Below are 21,464 nucleotides of genomic sequence, written 5' to 3' on the forward strand. Positions count from 1 at the left end.
CATGCACCTAGTATCATGTACCCAGTATTTAGTTTGTATATATGTATGAAGCCAATTTTTTACAGATTGATTCTTGCTGAAGAAGTTTAAACCCTCTTACATGAACTGAACACAAAAGACAATGAATGAAAAATTGAATTTTAATGTTTTTTTTTCAAAAATGGGATTTTTTTCGAAAATTGTGCTGATTGTACAGATTTTTCAAAAAAATGTACGGATCTTTAAAAAAATGTACGGATTGGTTTAAAAAAATGTACGGATTGTACGGATTTTTTTAAAAAAAATTGTACGGATTGTACGGATTGTTTTTCGAAAATTGTACGGATTGTACGGATTTCTTCTGAAAATGTACGGATTTTTGTACGGATGGGTTCAAAAAAGTTTTGGCCACCCTGACTTTTTCCGGTCAACATTGGAAATATTGATGGTCCTTATAACTTCCCTAGGTTCATGTCCATGAAAGTTTGTTTGGGCCCCAATCGGTTCTGCCGGGTTGACGGACAAGTAAAGCTTGGTTATATATATGGTTTGGTTAATTCACTTAAAGTTGAATTTGATGTTATTACGACAAAGATTTGTTTGCTCTGTTTAATGGTTCGGTCATAGGCGTGGCCATTAGTCATGATCATTGATCAATGATCATATTAATAAATTAATGTCAATGCTCATTTTATAGATATTTCTTCAAATATGATTGATAATTTTAAGTTTGGTCTCCTCCCAGTTGAAATCTATGGTTCAGTTTTAAGAATTGATATTTAAATATTTGATGATTAGAGATACATTGTTCTCCTACCATTCTGCTAGCGAGGAATTTCTTCACAGGTAACAAAGCAAGATCCTCGAGGATCAATCATAATAATTTTAATTGAATTTTTCGAAAAAATTAGAACATAACTGTTTTTTTTTCAACATAATTGTTGTGAAATTGAACATTTTGTAATTTTGTTATTGTGCGTTTTGTTTTTGGTCGTTTTGTTTTGGGCGTTTTGTATCCACCTCGAGTCCGTTTATTACAAAGCTCTAGACAGAGTCTTGCAAGTATTTAGAAAGAAAAAAATTTAGATGGAATTTTGAAGCATGGCAACCTTCCCCGCTTGGCGTTGGCCCCCCTTTCCTTTCTCTTTTTGACGCCCCCCCCCCCCCCACCACCAAAAAGTTTGTTGATTATAAAATATTTTCATTAAATTTATATTTTCTTATCTCGATTAACCAACCCTTCAACATGACTTTTCCATTATCATAAAGAGTTTCAGGAATGTGTTATAAATGTTTTTTTTTTCCAGGGGTGTATACAGGGGAGGCCCCCGGGGGCATTGCTTCTCCCTAGAAATTTTATTTCCCATATAAAGCTTAAAAACCTCATGTATTTAAAAAGCTCGCCACTTTAAATCCTGTATACGCCCCTGCGGTTTTGTGAGGAAACTTTTTCAACCGGGATTTGGATTAATGGTTTTTACACAATAGGTTAGGAAGACAATTTGGTTAAAGTTTTATTAACTATCCAAAATTTCTCTTTCTTATCTCCTTTTCTTTCTAGCCTACCATTTTCAGTTAAATTCACGATCAAAATATTGCTCATAATTTGAATTTTTTCTATTTTTTTTACCAATTAACATAATTTGATTTGATATTACATAATTTTAATTCATTTATTCACATAGTTTTGTAACACTAACAGAAAACATAAGGGACAGAAAGGTAAGGGAATGGGGTATGACGTCGAGACCTTCTTTTTTAGATCACTTACCATTAATTTCACAATACTTTAAGAACATTTTTCTGCAGTAATATTTTTACAAATAGTATTTTGTCACATCTCTCCTAGCTTTTCATTCAATCTGCACTGTTTTCCTTCTCTATCTTAAATAAATAATGTTTTAACACATTTTTTCTTTTTTTTTTAATAGATAAGTAATTCACGTTCTTTTTGCCATATAAAATACTAGCTCGTGGAACAAAATTTTTTTTTTAGCTTGTCACCCCCCCGGCCACTCTTGAGTGTCCACAAAAAATATCAGCCCATTCGGTTCAGCCGTTTGGCCGGCCAGAGGGAACATGTATTCGAATTTCTTGTCTTATTATATAGATATACAGTTTACACTCATTTGGATTAATATCGATTTAAAACATTCTCATTGGGTTTAGTCGTAATTTCAGATTCGTTGATCTATCTAAAGTGTGTTGAAATTTGACAATTTACTTCACTGCTTCTGTAGCTGCACGTCAACTGATAGAGAAACAATAATAGGAAACTAATACATTTCCAGATTGAAAAAGAAGTATATCGCAATCTTACCAATGTTTACAAGGTGGTACCGTTGTGAATCGAACTTGCTATTTTTTAATTTAAATTTAATGAATTTAAGCCGCGTATCAAATTCCCCAAAACCGGTTTCAATTATGCGCCGGTGTGGCGTTATTTCTGGATAAGCATCCGCGCATATTTTTGCAGTTTACGGCAATGCGCACAACAGAAATCTGGTATTTTATCTGAAATTTCAGAATTAGAAATTATTTTTATACGCTTAAAATATACACTATATGCTGATATGTAATGTGAGTACAGAAGTAATTATCTATAAACATTAAACTCTCATTAGTTGCAAGTATCAGAATCTTAACAATTAGCTTACGTAAACTATAAGCTGAAATATTGATCCCTATTCTTAAAACAATTGATTTTTACTGTATGTCGCTCAGCAAAACTTGATTGATTCTCAAAGATGAGAAATACTTTCACTTAATTTAATGTTTACATTCACAGAATTGTGCGCGAATGCCGCGGAAAATTTGCTGCGTAGAGTCTACTACCATTATTTAACGCTTACCCAGAAATAACGCCACACCGGCTTAAATCTTGAAAAATTGAATATTTTAAGTGGAACCAACCATATTTGAGCCGCGGCTTAATTTCTTTAAATTTGGCCTCAGTCTCTTTAAACTGGTAAAATTTCAATTTTCCTGGATGACTGTTTCCCACGTTTTCCTTCATCAACTTAATTATTTAATGATTCAATAACCCCTCCCCCCCCTCCTCCTCTAGTGCAAATGGAAGATGTTGTGTTAGTGTTTGTTGAGGTAAAGTTTGACTGTTGGTCCAGTACAATGTATATAAACAAGGTAGTTGAGGTGGGATAAGGTTTGTATACAGTATACACATTGGACCATGACCTGTTTAGACTGCTTGGAACTAGTTTTATTAAAACAATAACAAGTCGGGACTGGCATAAAATCAAATATTTTTGCATTAAGATTTCACATAGTTTGACTAATTAAATATCACAAAAAATAATAAATCCTCATAAGGGAAAAAGAATCTGGTGGGCTGTGGAAGACGATGCCTGGCCGCGTTAAACTAGTTCCACAAGATTCAACAGAATGAGATAGAACGGATACGGGGCATAAGTACTGATATGATCTCTACAGTCTACACGTGCGATATCGATATTGACTCTAGTTCTGAACCCTCTAGTAATAAGTTATAAGAAATATATATACTGGAAGTTATTTATGCGTTTTATTAGAGTCTGACTCACGTCCTCTATAATGGTGACCCCTGACTTTGAACATACAGTTAAACGCTATCCAGTTTAGTGATTTTCTTGAACTTTGAACATTAAGTGATACATCCGAGCATCATGACCGACACGAAAGTAACTCCAACCGAGTTCGTCGCCAAAGTCTCCGTCAAGCTCCCGGATTTCTGGACAGAGGACCCCGACCTGTGGTTCCTTCATGCAGAGGCAGCCTTCAGAAACGCCCAGATCACACAGTCAATAACCAAATTCGACCACATCGTACAGAAACTTCCCCAGAAGATTATGGTCTCGGTACGCGGCCTGATCATGGGTTCTGCTGCCNCACGGACGAGTATGTAGGACGGTAGGTTAAAAATATATATATACACACAAGAAATATTACTTAACTTATTTATTACCTTTAAGCCAGTTTGTAAGCAGTCAAAAACATCCCATTAAAATGTACATATAAACCTATCCCCCTACCTTTAGTATACATACCTTGGTCAAGTGTATGAATTTGTGTGAGAGAGAGTAAGAAAGAATATTGATGAGGGGACGCTAACTTTTATAATCTAAACTTTATATTTAACTAAATATACCACCTCGTTTACACACACACAGGATAAACAAATCATACCAACTTTTAATACAGTGGTGGTTAGAAATTAATGAATATAGGAAGACGATTAAAATTATTGTATTTGAAGTGTTCATTTGGAATTTCACACAAATTAAGACTAGATTTATACATATTTTTTAATGATAAGTTTTGATTTAATCGCAATAAATAATTTTTGATTTATTTAAAAACAATTGATGATTTAATATCAACTGTAAAATAATTATGTACTGAAATGCTGGGTTATATTTTCTCACGACGAGGATTTCCCCCAGTTTTTATTATCTGAATTAAACTATTACATTGATATACTTCTTCTACATAAGCAGTATGATGAGATATCAAAGGATGAGTATTTATGTGCAAGAGCTTTTCTAACGAGTTTGGGAATTATCATTAGAACTGTGGTGGGTTGGTTGTGTAACAAGTTGTTTTATATGAGTTTGGAAACTAGCAGTTGAAAGAACAAAGGTTGCGTAACAAGTATATTTTTATGAGTTTATGAAACTAGCAGTTGAAAGAACAAAGGTTGCGTAACAAGTATATTTTTATGAGTTTATGAAACTAGCAGTTGAAAGAACATGGGTTGTGTAACAAGTATATTTTTATGAGTTTATGAAACTAGCAGTTGAAAGAACATGGGTTGTGTAGCAAGTATATTTTTTACGAGTTTGGAAACTAGCAGTTGAAAGAACATGGATTGTGTAACAAGTATATTTTTTATGAGTTTGGAAACTAGCAGTTGAATGTATATGGGTTGTTTAACAAGTGTGTTTTATATGAGTTTGGAAACTAGCAGTTGAATGAATATGGGTTGTGTAACAAGCATGTTTTTTTGAGTTTGGAAACTAGCAGTTGAAAGATTATGGGTTGTGTAACAAGTATATTTTTTATGAGTTTGGAAACTAGCAGTTGAATGAATATGGGTTGTGTAACAAGTGTGTTTTATATGAGTTTGGAAACTAGCAGTTGAATGAATATGGGTTGTGAAACAAGTATGTTTTATATGAGTTTGGAAACTTACAGTTGAAAGCTTGTGTTGTGTAACAACTGAACTAAGTACGTTTTCATGAGGTTGGAAACGTAAAGCAACAATGTTAAAAATGAAAAATTCAATATCATTTATATTTAGAATGATGGCTTTGTTTGTTGCAAGCCATTACAAGAATTCTCCGAACGATCTCCAGATGTTATCAGATGCCCCGGCGCATCATCTCTTTTGTCTCCTTGGTCCTATCTCTCCATCCTCTACTTCTCTACCAGAGGTAAATAAATCATTAGAATTCAACCTTTTATCAATCGTTATAAACCAAAAACAAAATAAATAGATTGCAAAATAATTAGTGGAGCACAGATTCTATTCGCAGTACTCTTAATTTAGATATTACGTAATAGTATACTAATGGTATACTTATAGTATACTCTGAATTCAAACTGCCAATTTCTAATATTTCCTATTAAGTAAAGTACACATCTCTAATGAAATTCTGAAAATTAAGAGGAAAACATCAAATTAACATCTCGGTGACATTTTATAATTTAAAGACGACATCATCCTATTGTTTTCTGGTTACCACGGAAACACAAAATAAAACCATTTATCTCATTATGCTTATTGTTTCCAGGTTCTGTGCGTGGTTCAGGTGTGTCTGGAGGGTGAGATATCCCGTGGAAGCATTATGGCCGGGCTACAAAGAGGTCAGCGTGCATCTGGAGACCTTATTCCCTGGACTATGGCGCAGCAATTTCAGGACGATAATTTCCCCCAGCTCTCAGGTTAGTTTACTCAGTGTTGAAGACGGCAGCGTCAGGGGTTGTACCCCCCCCCCCCCTCTAAATATATCTTGATAATATATCTGACCCTGTAGTTTAGTTGATGGCCAACATTTTGTATTTTATTACAGGAGCCCGGATAGTTCGGATAGCAACCCACCCAGAGTACCAGAGAATGGGATACGGAACCAGAGCTCTTCAAATCCTTCAGAAATATTATCAGGTTTTCGAAAAACATATTTTCTTATTTAATCAAGCAATTTGTTTGCCCTCCTAAAATTGATCCGGAACAGCAAGAATGAATATCAGGTTTAAATGGCATGTTAACAAATAATAGATAGTTCAAAAGAAAATTAGTTTACCAACCTTAGATTTTCCCCGTCCTAATTGAGCAATTACCTGTATTATTATTATTATTGATTATTAGGTATTGATAATAATCGTTGATTTTCTTTCTAGAAATAGGTTTGTGAATACAGTAATATCGTAATAACACGGCATTGACCTAAACATAAGAAATTGATTTATAATCTTAATTTGTTTTTAGGGAGAAATTATAAGCGTGAAGGAAGGGGAAGGAGAGACTGAAATGCCTACTGTAGAAGAGGAGGATCTAGGACTTCTAGAGGAGACCATCTCACCCCGACGCAACCTACCTCCTATGCTCCTTGAGCTTGGAGAACGGCCTCCGGAGGATCTTCAGTACCTCGGAGTCTCCTTTGGTTTGACCTCGAACCTGTTAAGGTTCTGGAAGAAGGCTGGGTTTGCTCCGACCTACCTCCGTCAGACTAAAAATGATCTCACCGGAGAACATACAATCATTATGCTGAAGGCCCTGGAGACGTGTAAGAACGCGGAATGGATCTCCGCTTTTTTCACGGATTTTCGGCGTCGACTGGTCAACCTTCTCGGGTTTCAGCTTAGTAACCTTTCTCCGTCCTTGGCTCTCTCCCTCCTTCACAACAAATCCGTCAACACCTCCTCCGTGGTCCTGTCCGCATCCCAGCTCTCCGCCCACCTTACCCCGTACGACGTGAAGAGGTTGGAACTGTACAGCAACAATATGGCGGATCATCACCTTATCACAGACTTGCTTCCCTGTCTCGCCAGGTTGACCCTCACACAACAGCTCGGAGATCTTCATCTTTCACCAGTACAACAGGTGATCACTTACAATAAATGAGAAACAAAACCTAATAAAGAAATTAAAAACCTACTTTTTTAAAAGCTACAGATAACTGCTCTGTAAAAGTATGTTTAGAAGTTCTGTTAAAAAATTAATTTTAATTTCAACGAAAATAAATAATTTTTCATTTCTTTCAATTCACGCAAGAGGTATATCAAATAGAATTGGTGAACTTGGAAAGGCAAGAAGTTGACCTATGAATGAGTTAGATAATTTAAGATAGAATTACAGTAGTAAATTCGTTCGTTTGAATTTGTTTTAATTAATATCTTGTTGAAGGCAATCCTGGTTGGTATGGGTCTTGAGCATAAAACCGTTGATGTTTTAACAACAGAACTAGAGCTCCCGGCAAACCAGCTCCTCGCACTCTTCAACAGGAGTATCAGGAAGCTCTCAGCTGTACTCCGGGGAGTACTGGAGCAGGAGATAGAGTCTAGGATCGGAGAGAAGGCTGTCGGAGGTTTGGAGCTGGGCAGTCTCGACCTCGAGCTAGAGATCGGAGCTAAGGAGGAAGAGGCTAAGCAGAGGGAGAAGGCCAAGGCTATGCTTGTCTCTCAGGATCTGACCCAGTATATCGTGAAGGGATCGGAGAAGGATTGGAGCTCTGCTCTGGCCGGAGGAAAAACTATCAACTCTTTGAGTATTAAAACCGGAGAGAAGAGGGCGGGAGAAGAAACCGAAGAAAATGAATCCAAAAAGAAGAAAGAGAATAAGGAACCTAATCAAAAGAAGAAGAAGAAGAAAGACAAGAAGAAATAACAATATTTTTTAAAATTACATTTTTTTCATTAAATTTTTGATATTTTTTTATAGTAGCACCTTGTAGAGAGTATGTCATTATAATTTTTTGTCCGAAAAAGTCCTTTTATGTTGATTTGAAAATGTTTCTTAAATGCCTTTAAAAGGCATTTTATTAACAGATCCAATCGACTCTTTTTATGAGTTAAGGTTTATTCAAGAATTGTTCAGGGACATTTAAGAGTATTAAAAGAACAGTTTTGCCGTCTCACAAGTACAATTGTATGTTTCTTGTCACCTGGGGCGTATACATAAATTTATTAGCCCCAAAAAACCCTGGTTCCCTGTATACGTCTCTGTTTATCTCTTATTGCTTCAAGCAAATTTTTACTGGTTATGAAAACAAAATTTAAATGAATTTTAAACGTTTCAAAACTAAAACGATCACAAAAAAAAAGTTTACTTTGATGACTCAAATTCGAGAAATTAAGACAAGACTGAGGAGCCGGGAGCTTCTATTACCCAATCATCTTGCTTCCAACTATTCCAACAGTCTTCTAATAACTTTTCTGTTAATATTTATGCATTATCAGAATCATCTTGTTCCGTTATATCGTTCTTCAATATTAGCCGGTCTTACTAAGATGTTCTTTCCGTTTACTGAATACTGGTCTTATTTGTTCCTTTATCAAGATCATCTTAGGATGAAAGTTCTTCATACAACAACCTTCTTTCCCTGCTCTTAATTTCAACGCCATTTTCTTTTTGTTCCAACCGTTCTTCTTTCTATTTCTCTATTCTCAATTTGTATTCTATTATCAAGATCATCTTCCATTCCTTTTCTACATGTTCTGTTTTTAGTTGGGTTTCCATAATCGAGATAATTCTGTTCCAACCGTTTGTCTTACCAAGATCTTATTTCCCTGTTTTCAATTTGAATTTCAATATCAATTAAATTCATCTTACAATCTCCCAATCTCCTAATTTCAGGGGGCGGAAACGTCATGTGTGTGTGTCTGTACCAAAAGAGTGTGTGTAAGGAATACCGAACCGAAGGTGTGTACTGTAGGTATATACAGTACATACGAATCTCGGTATTTGTTTATTGTTAATTGTTTATTTAAAAATAAGTTTAATACAGGGTGTCCCAAAAAACATGGGAATTCAGTGACGAATTCGATATCGTCTTTTTAACTAATTCTTTGATTTAGTATAGAGATACCTACTGAGAAAGCTGTAATCTGTAAGAGTTTCGTCTGCTATGTTCACATTTTGTTTGTTTATGTTTTGACTGCAATAGGTTGTACTTGGTAAAACAAGAAAATTGCAGTATACAAACAGAGTAAACTTGTCCGTCTTCACTGTTCATCTTGCGGAGACATTATAGACACATATTTACAGTCAATTTTACCCTTTTCATAAAAATAAACTCTAGCAGACATAATAATATTATGGCTTTTAAAATTAGGTAACACAATGCTAATTCATAACAAAGACGATATCGAATTCGTCACTGAATTCCCATGTTTTTTTGGGACACCCTGTATACAGAGCGTCCCATATCATTATAGACTATCTCTTATCTTATAGCGCCAAAATACGCACATAATAGTCAAAAAATCTAGCATTTTCTGCAAAATAATTTCTATTAGCCTTATTAAATATTTCAAAATGATTGATTATTCTTAAATTATCTGATTTGTCCCCCTCGTCCCCCAAATCGTAATTTATAGACCCATTGACACGGTCTAATTTGATGTTACATATTATTTATATATTTAAGTCAACACTATAAGCCAAATTTTCATGCATAAAGATTACAATAAAAACTCGCTATTCTGCTTAAACTTAACTATGACAACATTGTTCTGCAATTTCCTTGACTGTAGTCATGTTGTGTGTCTGTACTAAGAGTGTGCGTGCGTAATAACGAACTCGTCTGCAAAGCAGTGCGACTGGCATTCTTATGCCAGACCAGCGCCATTTCCCTTCCCTTTATTCATATTCTCTGCCTAATTTGTCGAATGATCATTTCGACGATCCTCAGCATACATCTTTTTCACTTTCCCATTTTTTTATTTTGCTTTTTATTTCGAATCTCTGTTTTGATATTTAATTATGAGTTTTTGTTCCGTCAGATCTGGGTTCTGGATAAACTTTAAACTAGATCCTCGAAATGTTTGCTATTTGATCACGGATGGAGTCAGGATGATTAAAATAAAAATAGCAGATTTAAAAATTAATTTAATGAGAATTACGTCCTGTTCCTTTCCTTACTAATTATTTTAATCACCTTCCCGATATCTTCTTACGTCCTTCGACTTTCGCATATCTTACTTGACAGTTGACAAAATTGTTCAGTCCGTATTTTATTTAATAGTTTTTGGTTCTTAAATTAAGACGACATCTAGTTCCCTACCCTTGTTTCAATAGCCAACTGAAGATTTAAAATTAATAAATTAAAAATAAATAATAATATTTAGTTCTGAATATTCTTATAATTTAGAATTAAAAAAATAATATTCAGAAATTTTCAAATCTACATAACAAAATCACCCCGTTCTCTTTTAAACTGAGAAATAGACCGCGCAGGGTACTTACCGCTGGTTGGTTCAGTTTGAACAAGTGTACGCTCGCACACACAACAGAGAAAGTTTCACGGAGAGAGAGAGAGATAGTGAAATTCAAACTGAAATCTAACAAAAGTTGTTAAAAGTTAGAAATTGAACATTTATTATATTTTCTCAAATAAACCTTTTGATGGTTTTACAAAAAGTTTTAAAGTGAGATGACATGATGTGTTAAAACTCCACGTTTTTGTTTGCTGTTTGGTTTCATAGAATTAAAGGCGGTTAAATTTTACCTGTTCTATGATATGACATCATACAGTTTAAACCAAGCTTCTTTAGAGTCTGTACTTTTTCTAATCAATAGAATAGATTATACATCAACCTTCCTTTTTTCATTTAAATCTGAATTTCGTTTATTCTATTCCAAAATTATTCTTATTGTCCCTTAAGTTTATGGAATTCTAATCTTACTGTTGCCTCCTAAAATGATATATCCCAAACCTACTTTTGCCTCACTAAAGTGATATTTCCCAACCCTATCATTGGCCCTTGCCTCCTAAAATGATATCTCCTAAACCTACCTCTTGCCTCCTAAAATGATATCTCCTAATCCTACTCCTGCCTCCTGTAAGGATTCTCAATCCTTATCTTTCCTATTAAAATGATGGCTCTCAATCCTACTATTGCAGTTGCCTCCTAAAATAACATCTTCCAAACCTACTCTTGCCTCCCGAAATTATATCTCCCAATCCTACTCTTGCTTCCTAAATTATTATCTTCTAATCCTTTATTATCCCCCCGGCCGCCCCCCTCCCTCCTTTCAATTTTGTACATGACTAAATATTTTCAGGAAAGTTGTTATTTATTTTGTATTATTTTAGGGTTAGGTTAACACAATTTATTGGCCGAACGCTGTGGCTTGGAAAGGCTAAGGGGCCGAGCGCCGCGGCTAGGACAGGCTATGGGCCCGGGCGCTGCGGCCGCATGTCCAATTATATCCATGTGTTACATATGAGATCCATCAAAATTTATAAGAGGGGGGTGTCCTAAAATTGTATTTAAGGAAATTACCCATATTTCTTCACTCCTTTCCATTAAGTGATTTTTACTCCTTTTTATTATTCCCAATCTTTCCCCTTACCTCTCATATTGTTTCTTCCCAAACCTTCTCCTTGGATCTGTGAAATTATTCTTAATGTTTTATTAATTTAATTTTTAGGAGAAGAGTTGATTTACGGTTTAGAAACAGATGTTTGTTAAGTCGTTAATTATGCTTCAGATAAATTAAAATATTATATTTAGAACTATTTTCAAGAACTTCTTAATAGTGTTCGCATGAATGGAAGCCCCCCCCCCCCATCCTCTCTCAATTTTTAATAACATATTGATCAATTAAAGAAAGACGTGAAAATAATGGTGTAAGCTCAATAAGCGACTACAATGTTAAAATATCAAAGTGAATTGTGATTGGTAAAATCAAGAAGAGTGTAACTAGTGAACAGGGGTGTACTTGAGAGCAGGAGAATGGGGTGTGCAGTGAGCAGCATGGAGAAGGAAGCAGCAGAGCGGTCAAGGAAGATTGACCGTGAGCTGGCTATAGATGGTGAGAAAGCAAGCCGTGAGGTTAAACTCCTGCTCCTGGGAGCTGGAGAGAGTGGAAAATCAACAATAGGAGAGAACAATGTTTAGACCCCTTTATTTTATGAAACAGGCATTAAAAAAATTATTCATATATTAACGATGTTGGTTTGCATCTTGATATTTTTCTGTAGTTTAATATGTAATTTTAACCAGATTACGAGTCACACCCATTAAATATATATCTTATTATTTATAATTGGTTTACTATTATTATTATTAAGGATTATTGATTTTCCTTTAAACTCGAGTTCAAATTATGACTTTATAATAACATTGAAATTCCATTTAAAATTTATTTTTGGGAGTTTAAGAAAAAAAGCCATAAAAGTATAAATAACATAATCTAAAAATACAGAGTATTTAAAATTATTTTGGGATGAAGGATTTAAGTAACAATAACAGAAATGTTTAAATATTCCAATTATTGTAATAAGGGGTCTAAATGTTGTTCTTTCTGTAGTTAAACAGATGAAAATTATCCATGATATCGGATATAGTGGAGAGGAATGTCTGCAGTATCAACCTGTCGTTTACAGTAACACAATACAGAGCCTCATGGCAATCATTAGAGCAATGGGTCAGCTAAGAATAGACTTCAGAGATCAATCAAGAGTGGTAAGTTACTTTTATTTTGTCTGATAATTAAATAATATATCCCTCACTTTCCTTCAGAAATTATCTAAAAAATAAATTCAGAAATTTTAAAAATCTTTCTTTTCTCTTGTGTTTTTACTTTAAAAATGTTCATTTTCCTGGAAGTTCGTAATTTCCACAAAATAACCAAGATGGTGTGTTATTTTCTTTTTCTTTATGTATCGTCTTTTTTTTGCTACGACTCTCGTAAATGAGATATTAAAATTAAAATAAATTAATCTTATATGAAACCTCTCACTATCTCAAATTATAGATTTGTGTTTGTATTACGATTTAAGGGACTAATGGCAAGGTACCCTCCATTAACAGACTGGCATTTCTGATTCACAACGGTACCCTTAAAGCGTTGTATGGTCAAGAATGAACTATACATCAATGTCTAATTCTTTACTGGGTTTATTTACACAAGTGATTTGCGCATTTATTCTGCAGATACAGTGAGAGGAACTTAACGGTTTAAAAAGTACTGTTGTGAATCTGGTATGCACCTCTGTAAATGGGAGGTTACTTGAAAATATAACGACAGATCCTTTTAATAAATATATTGTTTTCTATCTGGGAAACGGAACATCAAATTTGGGAAATTTCAAAAATTCAGTTCTATTCTCTATTCTGTTTTTACTACTAATATCAGAGCTTTTACTTAAATATAATCAAATATTTACTAAATATATTTGTAAAACTAATTAAAATTATATTGTAAATATCAGTATTTAAAGATTAATTCTCTTGCTGGTAATATTGGAGTCCTGAAAAGGATGATACAATCAAGTTGAACATATTTATTAAAAGCAATGGTTCCCGTTGAGTTAATTTGAAAAATATTTACTGGTTTAGCCTGAGTTTCAGGGTTTCTGTTAAATCATGCTGAGCTGATTCTAATTTCCTGTATTCAGACTAATATATTCCTCCCCTACATATATTCTACTATATATATATTCTACTGTAAATGTTCTACTAAATATATTTTCTACTATATATATTCTACTAGAAATGTTCTTCTAATATATATATACTACTATAAATGTTCTATTAAATGTATATTTTACTAAATCCCCTACATATATTCTACCATACATATTCAACTATAAATGTTCTACTACATATATTTTACTATGTACTCTACATCAAGCTTTACTTTCTACATGCTGTACTCTACTCAGTACATTCCTTTACAATCCACTGTACATTTCTCTGTACACTCCTCCTCTGAACACTACTTTGTACACTTCTCTGTTCTCTACTCTGTACACATATCTGTACACTCCTCTGTTTACACTCCCAAATTCGAAGCTTAAACCAAACTTATTAAATGTTCAAACCTCAACGCTGTTCAATTTCTCAATTAATTGATTTTATAAATATTTTGATTATCTGTTAGATATATAAACCTAACCCCGGGATATTAATCTGTAATTGAATAAATTTGCTAATTGATAATTGTTATGAAATTACGATGAATTCGTCAAACAACAAGGGAGGGTTGTTACCACTTTATTACTAAAAATCCTTCCGGGACCACAAAAGGAAACTGCTTCTGTGTAATTTGCGTTAAATATTTTGCATTCCTAATTTCCGCATTCATCTCTACCCCTCTTTAATAAACAGTTCCGCACTCTACTCCGCTCTTTGATACTACTCCATTCTTTGATAAACAGTCCCGCACTCAACTCCATTCTTTGATAAACAGTCCCGCACTCAATTCCATTCTTTGATAAACAGTCCCGCACTATACTCCATTCTTTGATAAACAGTCCCGCACTCAACTCCATTCTTTGATGAACCGTTACGCACTACTCCAATCTTTGATATTTGGTGCCGCACTATACTCCATTCTTTGATAAACAGTTCTGCACTATACTCCATTCTTTGATAAACAGTTCCGCACTCTACTCCACTCTTTAAAAAAAAGTTCCGCACTTTACTCCACTCTTTGATAAACAGTCCCGCACTCTACTCCGCTCTTTAATAAACAGTTCCGCACTCCAAACAATTTTTTGATGAACCGTTCCTTACTCTACTTCACTTTTTGATAAATGGTGCCGCACTCTACTCCATTCTTTGATAAACAGTTCCGCGCTAAACTCCATTCTTTGATAAACAGTTCCGCACACTCCATTATTTTATAAACAGTTCTGCACTCTTTTTGATAAATGGTTAAACAGTTCAGCACTCTACTCCACTGTTTGATAACAGATTAACACTGTATTCTGCTATTTGATAAATAGGTCCGCACATGAGTCCACTTTAATAGTTCCACTTTCGTTTTCAGTTTAAAATGCTGTTTATTGTGGTGGCTGTAGATACGTTTCCGATTTCTTTTGTGGTTTCTTAATATGTTCACACTACAATTAAAATTTTCCCACAAACTGGTATTTCTAAAATTAAATGAAATTAATGGCGACATTTGTTCCCATTTTACTTTTGTTAGTTTTATTTTACGCATAATGTTATTTGCGTGTTTTTTCAGGATGACGCGCGTCAGTTCTTCTCTATGGCGTCAGCTCCAGGTGAGGACGGAAAGCTGTCCTTCGAGTTGGGGATGATCATGAAGAGATTGTGGGCAGATAAAGGAGTTCAAGCATGCTTCCTCAGATCTAGGAATAATATTTATTAAATTCTAAACCATCTTTTAGCTCGATCCTATTTTATACCAGTAACTGGTTGGAAACCAAGCTTTTGCTGGAAATCCTAATTTTCCCCATATAAGTCGACCAACTCATATTAGAATTTTAAAATCGATTAAGGGGTTCATGAGTTATGGTCAATGGTCATACATGCAGACAAACAAACCGAGAGAAAAGTGGAATTTTATTGAAATGAGATCAATATAAATTTAATATTTATGGTTGACGTTGATTTTTCTTAAATCTCCATGTTTATGGAAAAAGGCTGAAATCTAGTTTTTAAGTCATGTTTTAAGAATAAATTTCTGTTAGATAAACATTATTTTCAAACGAAAACCTCTTGAAAAAATACCGGACTTAAAACCAGAACTTTAATTAATTTTATTGAAGTTTTGGTTCTTTCATGAAAACTTTTTTATAGAAACAAGTCTGTTAAGTGTATGCCTGATGATTGAAATCTTGTTATCTATATCGGGGTTAATGTATGCTTTTATTACAAATCTGTGCTGAAGTTTGAAACTGAAAGATAACAACCTGAAACAACGGCCGAATTAAACCCGCGAAATTTTGTAATCTTTCATGCTAAGTTCAGTACTCCACTCCTCAGTATATTGTAAACTTACATTTTATAACTTTAAACCATTTTTACTTTAACCTATCCATCCCTTCCTTTACCGCACCCTAAATTCTTTCTTTATCTCTTCTCGCGCTTTGCTATAGGTCTAGCCTTTCTTTTGATTTAATCTATTGTTTCCACCTCTTCTCTTTTATTCCTTATCTCTCTCTTTTGCTTTCTTTTATTTGACAACTTTAGATTGAGTTTTTATTTCTTTTTTTAACAAAGGATTTTTAATCTTTGATAATTAAAAGAGATGAATTGTAAATAAATATAATTGTATTATAGAGAATATCAGCTGAACGACAGCGCCGCGTACTATTTGAACTCTTTAGATAGAATATCCTCACCCAACTACAAACCTACACAACAGGTACTTTTCAAGTACATTCATGACTATTCGGGTTTATCGTTTACTTTTCGAGTACATTCAGGACTATTCGGGGTTATCGTGTACTTTTCGAGTACATTCAGGACTATTCGGGGTTATCTTGTACTTTTCGAGTACATTCAGGACTATTCGGGGTTATCGTGTACTTTTCGAGTACATTCAGGACTATTCGGGGTTATCGTGTACTTTTCGAGTACATTCAGGACTATTCGGGGTTATCGTGTACTTTTCGAGTATGTGGAGTGCTTTTGTTACATGAAGTGCTTATCAATATCAAGTAAAATGAGCATTTTTCTTAAAATTACTAGTCCTTTATTAAGGTATCTTGAGAAAGTAGCAAGTACAAGGAGAATTTGTGTCGACGTTTTTGTTGATTGTTACTTTTTAGTTAGCTTTCACTTTCTCTGGATAATTACTTATTTTTTTATGTACAGTCCTCATCATTAACACCCGGAAATAATTTTGCAATTAATTAAACGACTTTGCAATCTAATTTTACAATTTGTATGACTGTTGAAATGATAATCACAAAATAGCCCTAGTGCTGCCATTTCCAAAATGTGGTCTGCATTTTTTGAACATTTAAATTTGCCAGAGATAAGTCGTTAAGTCGCCTGTTTATCTGTCAATTATTTTCGGGTCTTTCTGTTAATGACAGTAGATACTTTTCAATAGAACTAACATTACATAAACTTGCTCAAAAAAAGTGTTGCCTCTCCTAAAAATCGTAAAACAAAAGTGCCTCCCGAGTGCTTCTTCTTATTTTATATTTACTTTATAAGTTATGAGGAATCCATTAAAAAAATATTTATTTTGAAGGATTTTATGATTGAATATTTTAAATATTTCTACGGGTATTTGGCGGAATATTTTCTATCCATTATCAAAATATGAAAATATCAAAATCGGTTAGATAATCAAACTTTTAATATTTTACTCAGATCATTCTCCTAGTAACAAATTTCAAAATTAATTTTTTGGGGGAAGGGATATTAAGTGCTTACATTTAAGTGCATGGTAGAATATCAAAGAAATTTTAAGTGTGCTATCTATGTGTGAAATTAAAAATACGAAATGTAAAGTTTCTGAAATTATATGTGACCCCTAGTTAAGTCTACCTGTTAATCAATACATTAAATTTTAGTTCTTAATTTATTATTGTTTCTCGTTTAGAATGAACGAACCAAAACTTGATTTTTTTCATTTCTATCCTATCTCAATCAGAGCCAGTTCCACCAGTAAGCAACCGGTTTCACACATTAATATCAATTAGGAATTATGCTTATTCCTTACTTCAGTTTCGCAAACACTCCCTTTTAAGCTCTGGAGGTGAACAGGATGGTTTTAAACTAACAGGACTAGGACCCCTAGGTCAAGTAGAGTAAAAGGGAAATTGAATTGTAAAAATACTTTAAGGGTGTGGTTAGGGGGGTTACTTGCGCTTGGTTGTATTCATTATACCTTAAGGGTGGGATTGTAAAAAATCTTAAGTTTGGTATTTAAGAAAACATTGGTGAAGAAGTTGAATCATACCAAAAAAACGTTTTTAAGGAAATTTTTTTGTTAAAATTAATAAATATTTAACCCCTTCACATGACAATGTAGACTCGTTCAAAAAAAACCGCAAGAAAAAAGAAGGGATTAGATAAGTTTCTGTCCGTTTAAAACTAGTTCGCGGTCACTCCCTTTTAAAGGATTTTTCCAACTACGGCCATGGACAGTCAGTAGGATTGGTAATATACCTAGGTTGAATGTATGCATAATTATTTCTAGTAGATTGACAGCTTTCAATCACATGACAACATTATTATTCTAAACCTTGCTCCCACAATACCAAACATTATTATAATTAGGAAAATATTTATTCAGAGGTTTCACTTATTTATTGTGTTTTATTCCATTCAGTAAATTTTTAATATTTATCCAGATTTATGTAAATTTGTCCGATTATATTGAAACCATCTTACTTCATGCACATCGTACTAATAATTTTAATTAGGTGTATCAAGAACTGGATTCAATTGTTGTCTTGTTTGGCTAATTCGGGTTTAATTTCAATCTTTTCATAAATCGTTTGATCCTTTAAAAAAAAAATATTTAAGGATCATTTAATACTATCTATTTTAATCTTATTGGCTCTTCTTCTGGGTTTTACTTCCTTTTTTAGTTTTGTATCGGCGGTGGGAGTAACTCAGTAAGATAAGTCATGTTTAAGTGTTGAAGACACGAGTTGATGGTGAAACTTTCTCTGAAATATTTTTTGCCTAGATCATCAGGGTTTATAATATAACTTTTAGTTTAATTTAACATTTTTAATAGTTTTCACATAGGATTCGTACAGTAACATGGTTTAGAGTTGGAATATTAGAGATATAACTATAGCTTAAGTCGAGAGCATCTGAATTATGTTACAGTAAAAATATTAAAATAATTTTTAGTGTTAAATTGTGGAGCTGATTAATTGAATGTTTATGCACACTGATTAAATTTGAGCTTACAGATTTAATGTTTATGTTTAACTGATTGAATACATGTTTATTTCAAGCTGATAAAATAAATGCTTATGTTTAACTTATTAAATGATTGTTTTCGTAAAGCTGATTAAATAAATATTCATGTTGAGCTGATTAAATGAACATTTATGTCCAACGATTACATAAATATTTATGTTAAACAGGTAAAATGAATGTTTATTTTATGTTGAGTTGATAAAACTAATGTTTATGTTAACTTTTGAGCTGACAAAGCTAATGTTTATGTTTTGCTCATAAAATTAATTAAACTGATCTTTATGTTGAGATGATTAAATGAACATTTATGTCAAACTGAAAAAATAAATGTTTAAATGTTAAACTGATTAAATGAATGTTTATTTCATGTTGAGCTGATGAAACTAATCTATATGTTGAGTTATGAGCTGACAAAGCTAATGTTTATGTTCAGCTCATAAGACTAATCTTTATTTTAAGCTGATTAAACTAAGGTTTATGTTGAGCTGATAAAAAAATGTTAAGTTGAGCTGATTTAATTAATGTTTATGTTGAGCTAAAAAAAACTAATGTTTATGTATAACTGAAAAACTGATGTTTATGTTGAGCTGATAAAACTTATTTATATTTAAGGATGTACTAAGAACAAGAGTGAAAACTACGGGAATTATTGAGACTCAATTCAAGTTCAAGAACCTACATTTCAAGTAAGAAATTTCACGGGTCTAATTATTCTCTTCAAAACTAAAAAATTTTAAGTAAAATGTCGACAAAACACAAATTGAAATATAAATATGAAAATATTAAAAGTTTCAAGAAAACGTAAGTAATCCTTAAATATAAAATATTTTATTTTATGAGATTAATTCATTCCATTTAGTCCATGTAATTTTCATCTTTTCGTCTATTTTTCAACCACAACTTTTTATCCGGTAAATTTGATGTTTAAATCTGTTTTAGAAAAAAGAATTGTTTATTCATATTTATCGACCCTTTTCCTACTCTATATATTCTGAGTGCGTATCTTGTGTTTTTAAAAACATCCTAGAAAATGTAAGTAATCTTTCAATATAAAAAATTTTATTTTATGAAATTAATTCATTACATCTAGTTCATGTGATATTCATCTCTCCGTCTATTTTTTAACTGTATCTTTTTATCCACGTTGAAATTTGATACTTGTTTTCAAAAAAGGACTCATGTTTTCAGGTGTTCATATTTATCGACCCTTTTCCTACTCTTTTTATTCCGAGGGCGCACGTTGGGGTATTTAAGGTGGTTTTTGCCACAATACTCCTCTTTTGTTTCATGGTGAAAATTGACAAAATGAATAAATTCTGATAACAACCTTTTTCTTTACAAACATTACATTAATTGTAGCTTGCATTGATTTATAATGATTTCAACTTATGATTACTTTTCCCGTTCATATATTTATCCTTGAATGGATATTGTAAACCCGCAATATATTTAGATGTCGTCTTTGTTAAAGAGCTTTTTTAAAGAAAAAAAATATTTTAAAGCAAAAGCACAAGAAAGCGCAGACGTAGAAAATATTTAGGTGCGCCAGCAGCACGCCAAAACCTTGATATAGTCGAGAGTACCGTGTTGTAAAATCCTATTTTAATAGTTTTCAATGAAATAGTGGGTTTTCGGTCGAAATTCTGAACTAAAACATAACATTTAAAATTCAGTGATGGTGATGGACCAAACCTCTGTAGAGTAAAAAAAGTAGATGTTCTCACTTTTATTGAAAATATATTTCGGTCTGGGTTGACCCTCGTCAGTTCTTTAGATTGTTTAACATTTAAACAACTTAGAGACTTATCTCAAAAAAAAATTATTAAGCGCCTAAGCCTTATTTGACATAAATAAGAGGTTTATGGAATAAAATAGCGGGTTTTTGGTCGAAATTCTTAACTAAAACATAAAATTTAAACCACTTAAAGACTTTTCTTTAAAAGAATTCTTAAGCGGCCAAGCCTTATTTGACATAAATAAGAGTTTTATGGAATAAAATCATTTTGGCTGACCCCCCATAATACCCCACTGTGCCCCCCTCCCAACAACCTGCCCTAGCTAACCCTTGCCTGGATCCAAAACCCCAATCACCTAATTTTCTTCGCTTCTTATTCCAAAACCCCAGATTCCCTCTGAACTGAGGTGCGTAACTTGTGTTTTTACAATCTGTTCAGATCGCGTTCAGTCGGATCCCCACTCCCTTGACGGGTTTAATTTAACATAAAATTTAAAGTTTACACTGTGGATATCAAGTTAGTCGATATGTCTAAGCGCCATCCCAGACAAAAGTTTTTTAATGGGATTTCTTATCACACTTTCTCCGTCCGAATTCAAAAATGTTAAAATCATAACAATCTGTTAAAAATTGAACCAACGGTCTTTTAATAGAGATTTGCCATTATTCTCCCAAAAAAGTTATTCATGATTATTTAAAGTGCTTGCACCGACTCATTTTAAAAATAAAAAGAATCCGAATGTGTTCTTGTATGTTTAAATGAACAATTTTGCTGCTTCTTGGTAAGGGGGGAGGGGGACATCCGAGCAAAAGTGCGCGCGCTTTTTGGTGGAAAATGTTACTTTTTCACATTTTTGCAAGCTTGACACCATGATACAAA

General features: G+C 33.3%; 2 protein-coding genes across 4 annotated transcripts in view; both read left to right on the top strand.

Annotated features, from left to right (window-relative positions):
* LOC111705148 (RNA cytidine acetyltransferase) overlaps nt 1–7,876 on the top strand; it is a 34,605-nt gene extending 26,729 nt beyond the window's left edge. For all 3 annotated transcript variants that reach the window (XM_023477608.1, XM_023477610.1, XM_023477609.1), the window contains exons 15-20: nt 778–825; nt 5,276–5,408; nt 5,769–5,919; nt 6,048–6,139; nt 6,464–7,078; nt 7,382–7,876. In XM_023477608.1, the coding sequence (XP_023333376.1) occupies nt 778–825; nt 5,276–5,408; nt 5,769–5,919; nt 6,048–6,139; nt 6,464–7,078; nt 7,382–7,861 (1,519 nt within the window). In that variant the 3' untranslated portion in view covers nt 7,862–7,876. The remainder of the gene's footprint in view (nt 1–777; nt 826–5,275; nt 5,409–5,768; nt 5,920–6,047; nt 6,140–6,463; nt 7,079–7,381) is intronic.
* Nucleotides 7,877–11,797: 3,921 nt separating this feature from the next.
* Nucleotides 11,798–21,464, top strand: part of LOC111705157 (guanine nucleotide-binding protein G(i) subunit alpha) — a 39,099-nt gene continuing 29,432 nt past the window's right edge. Inside the window, exons 1-5 of the mRNA XM_023477622.1 lie at nt 11,798–12,082; nt 12,512–12,666; nt 15,176–15,306; nt 16,237–16,321; nt 19,462–19,535. Coding sequence (XP_023333390.1) covers nt 11,935–12,082; nt 12,512–12,666; nt 15,176–15,306; nt 16,237–16,321; nt 19,462–19,535 — 593 coding nt within the window. The 5' untranslated portion in view covers nt 11,798–11,934. The remainder of the gene's footprint in view (nt 12,083–12,511; nt 12,667–15,175; nt 15,307–16,236; nt 16,322–19,461; nt 19,536–21,464) is intronic.

This window comes from Eurytemora carolleeae, unplaced genomic scaffold (assembly GCF_000591075.1).
Source record: "Eurytemora carolleeae unplaced genomic scaffold, Eaff_2.0 scaffold631, whole genome shotgun sequence".
Lineage (NCBI taxonomy): Eukaryota > Metazoa > Arthropoda > Copepoda > Calanoida > Temoridae > Eurytemora > Eurytemora carolleeae.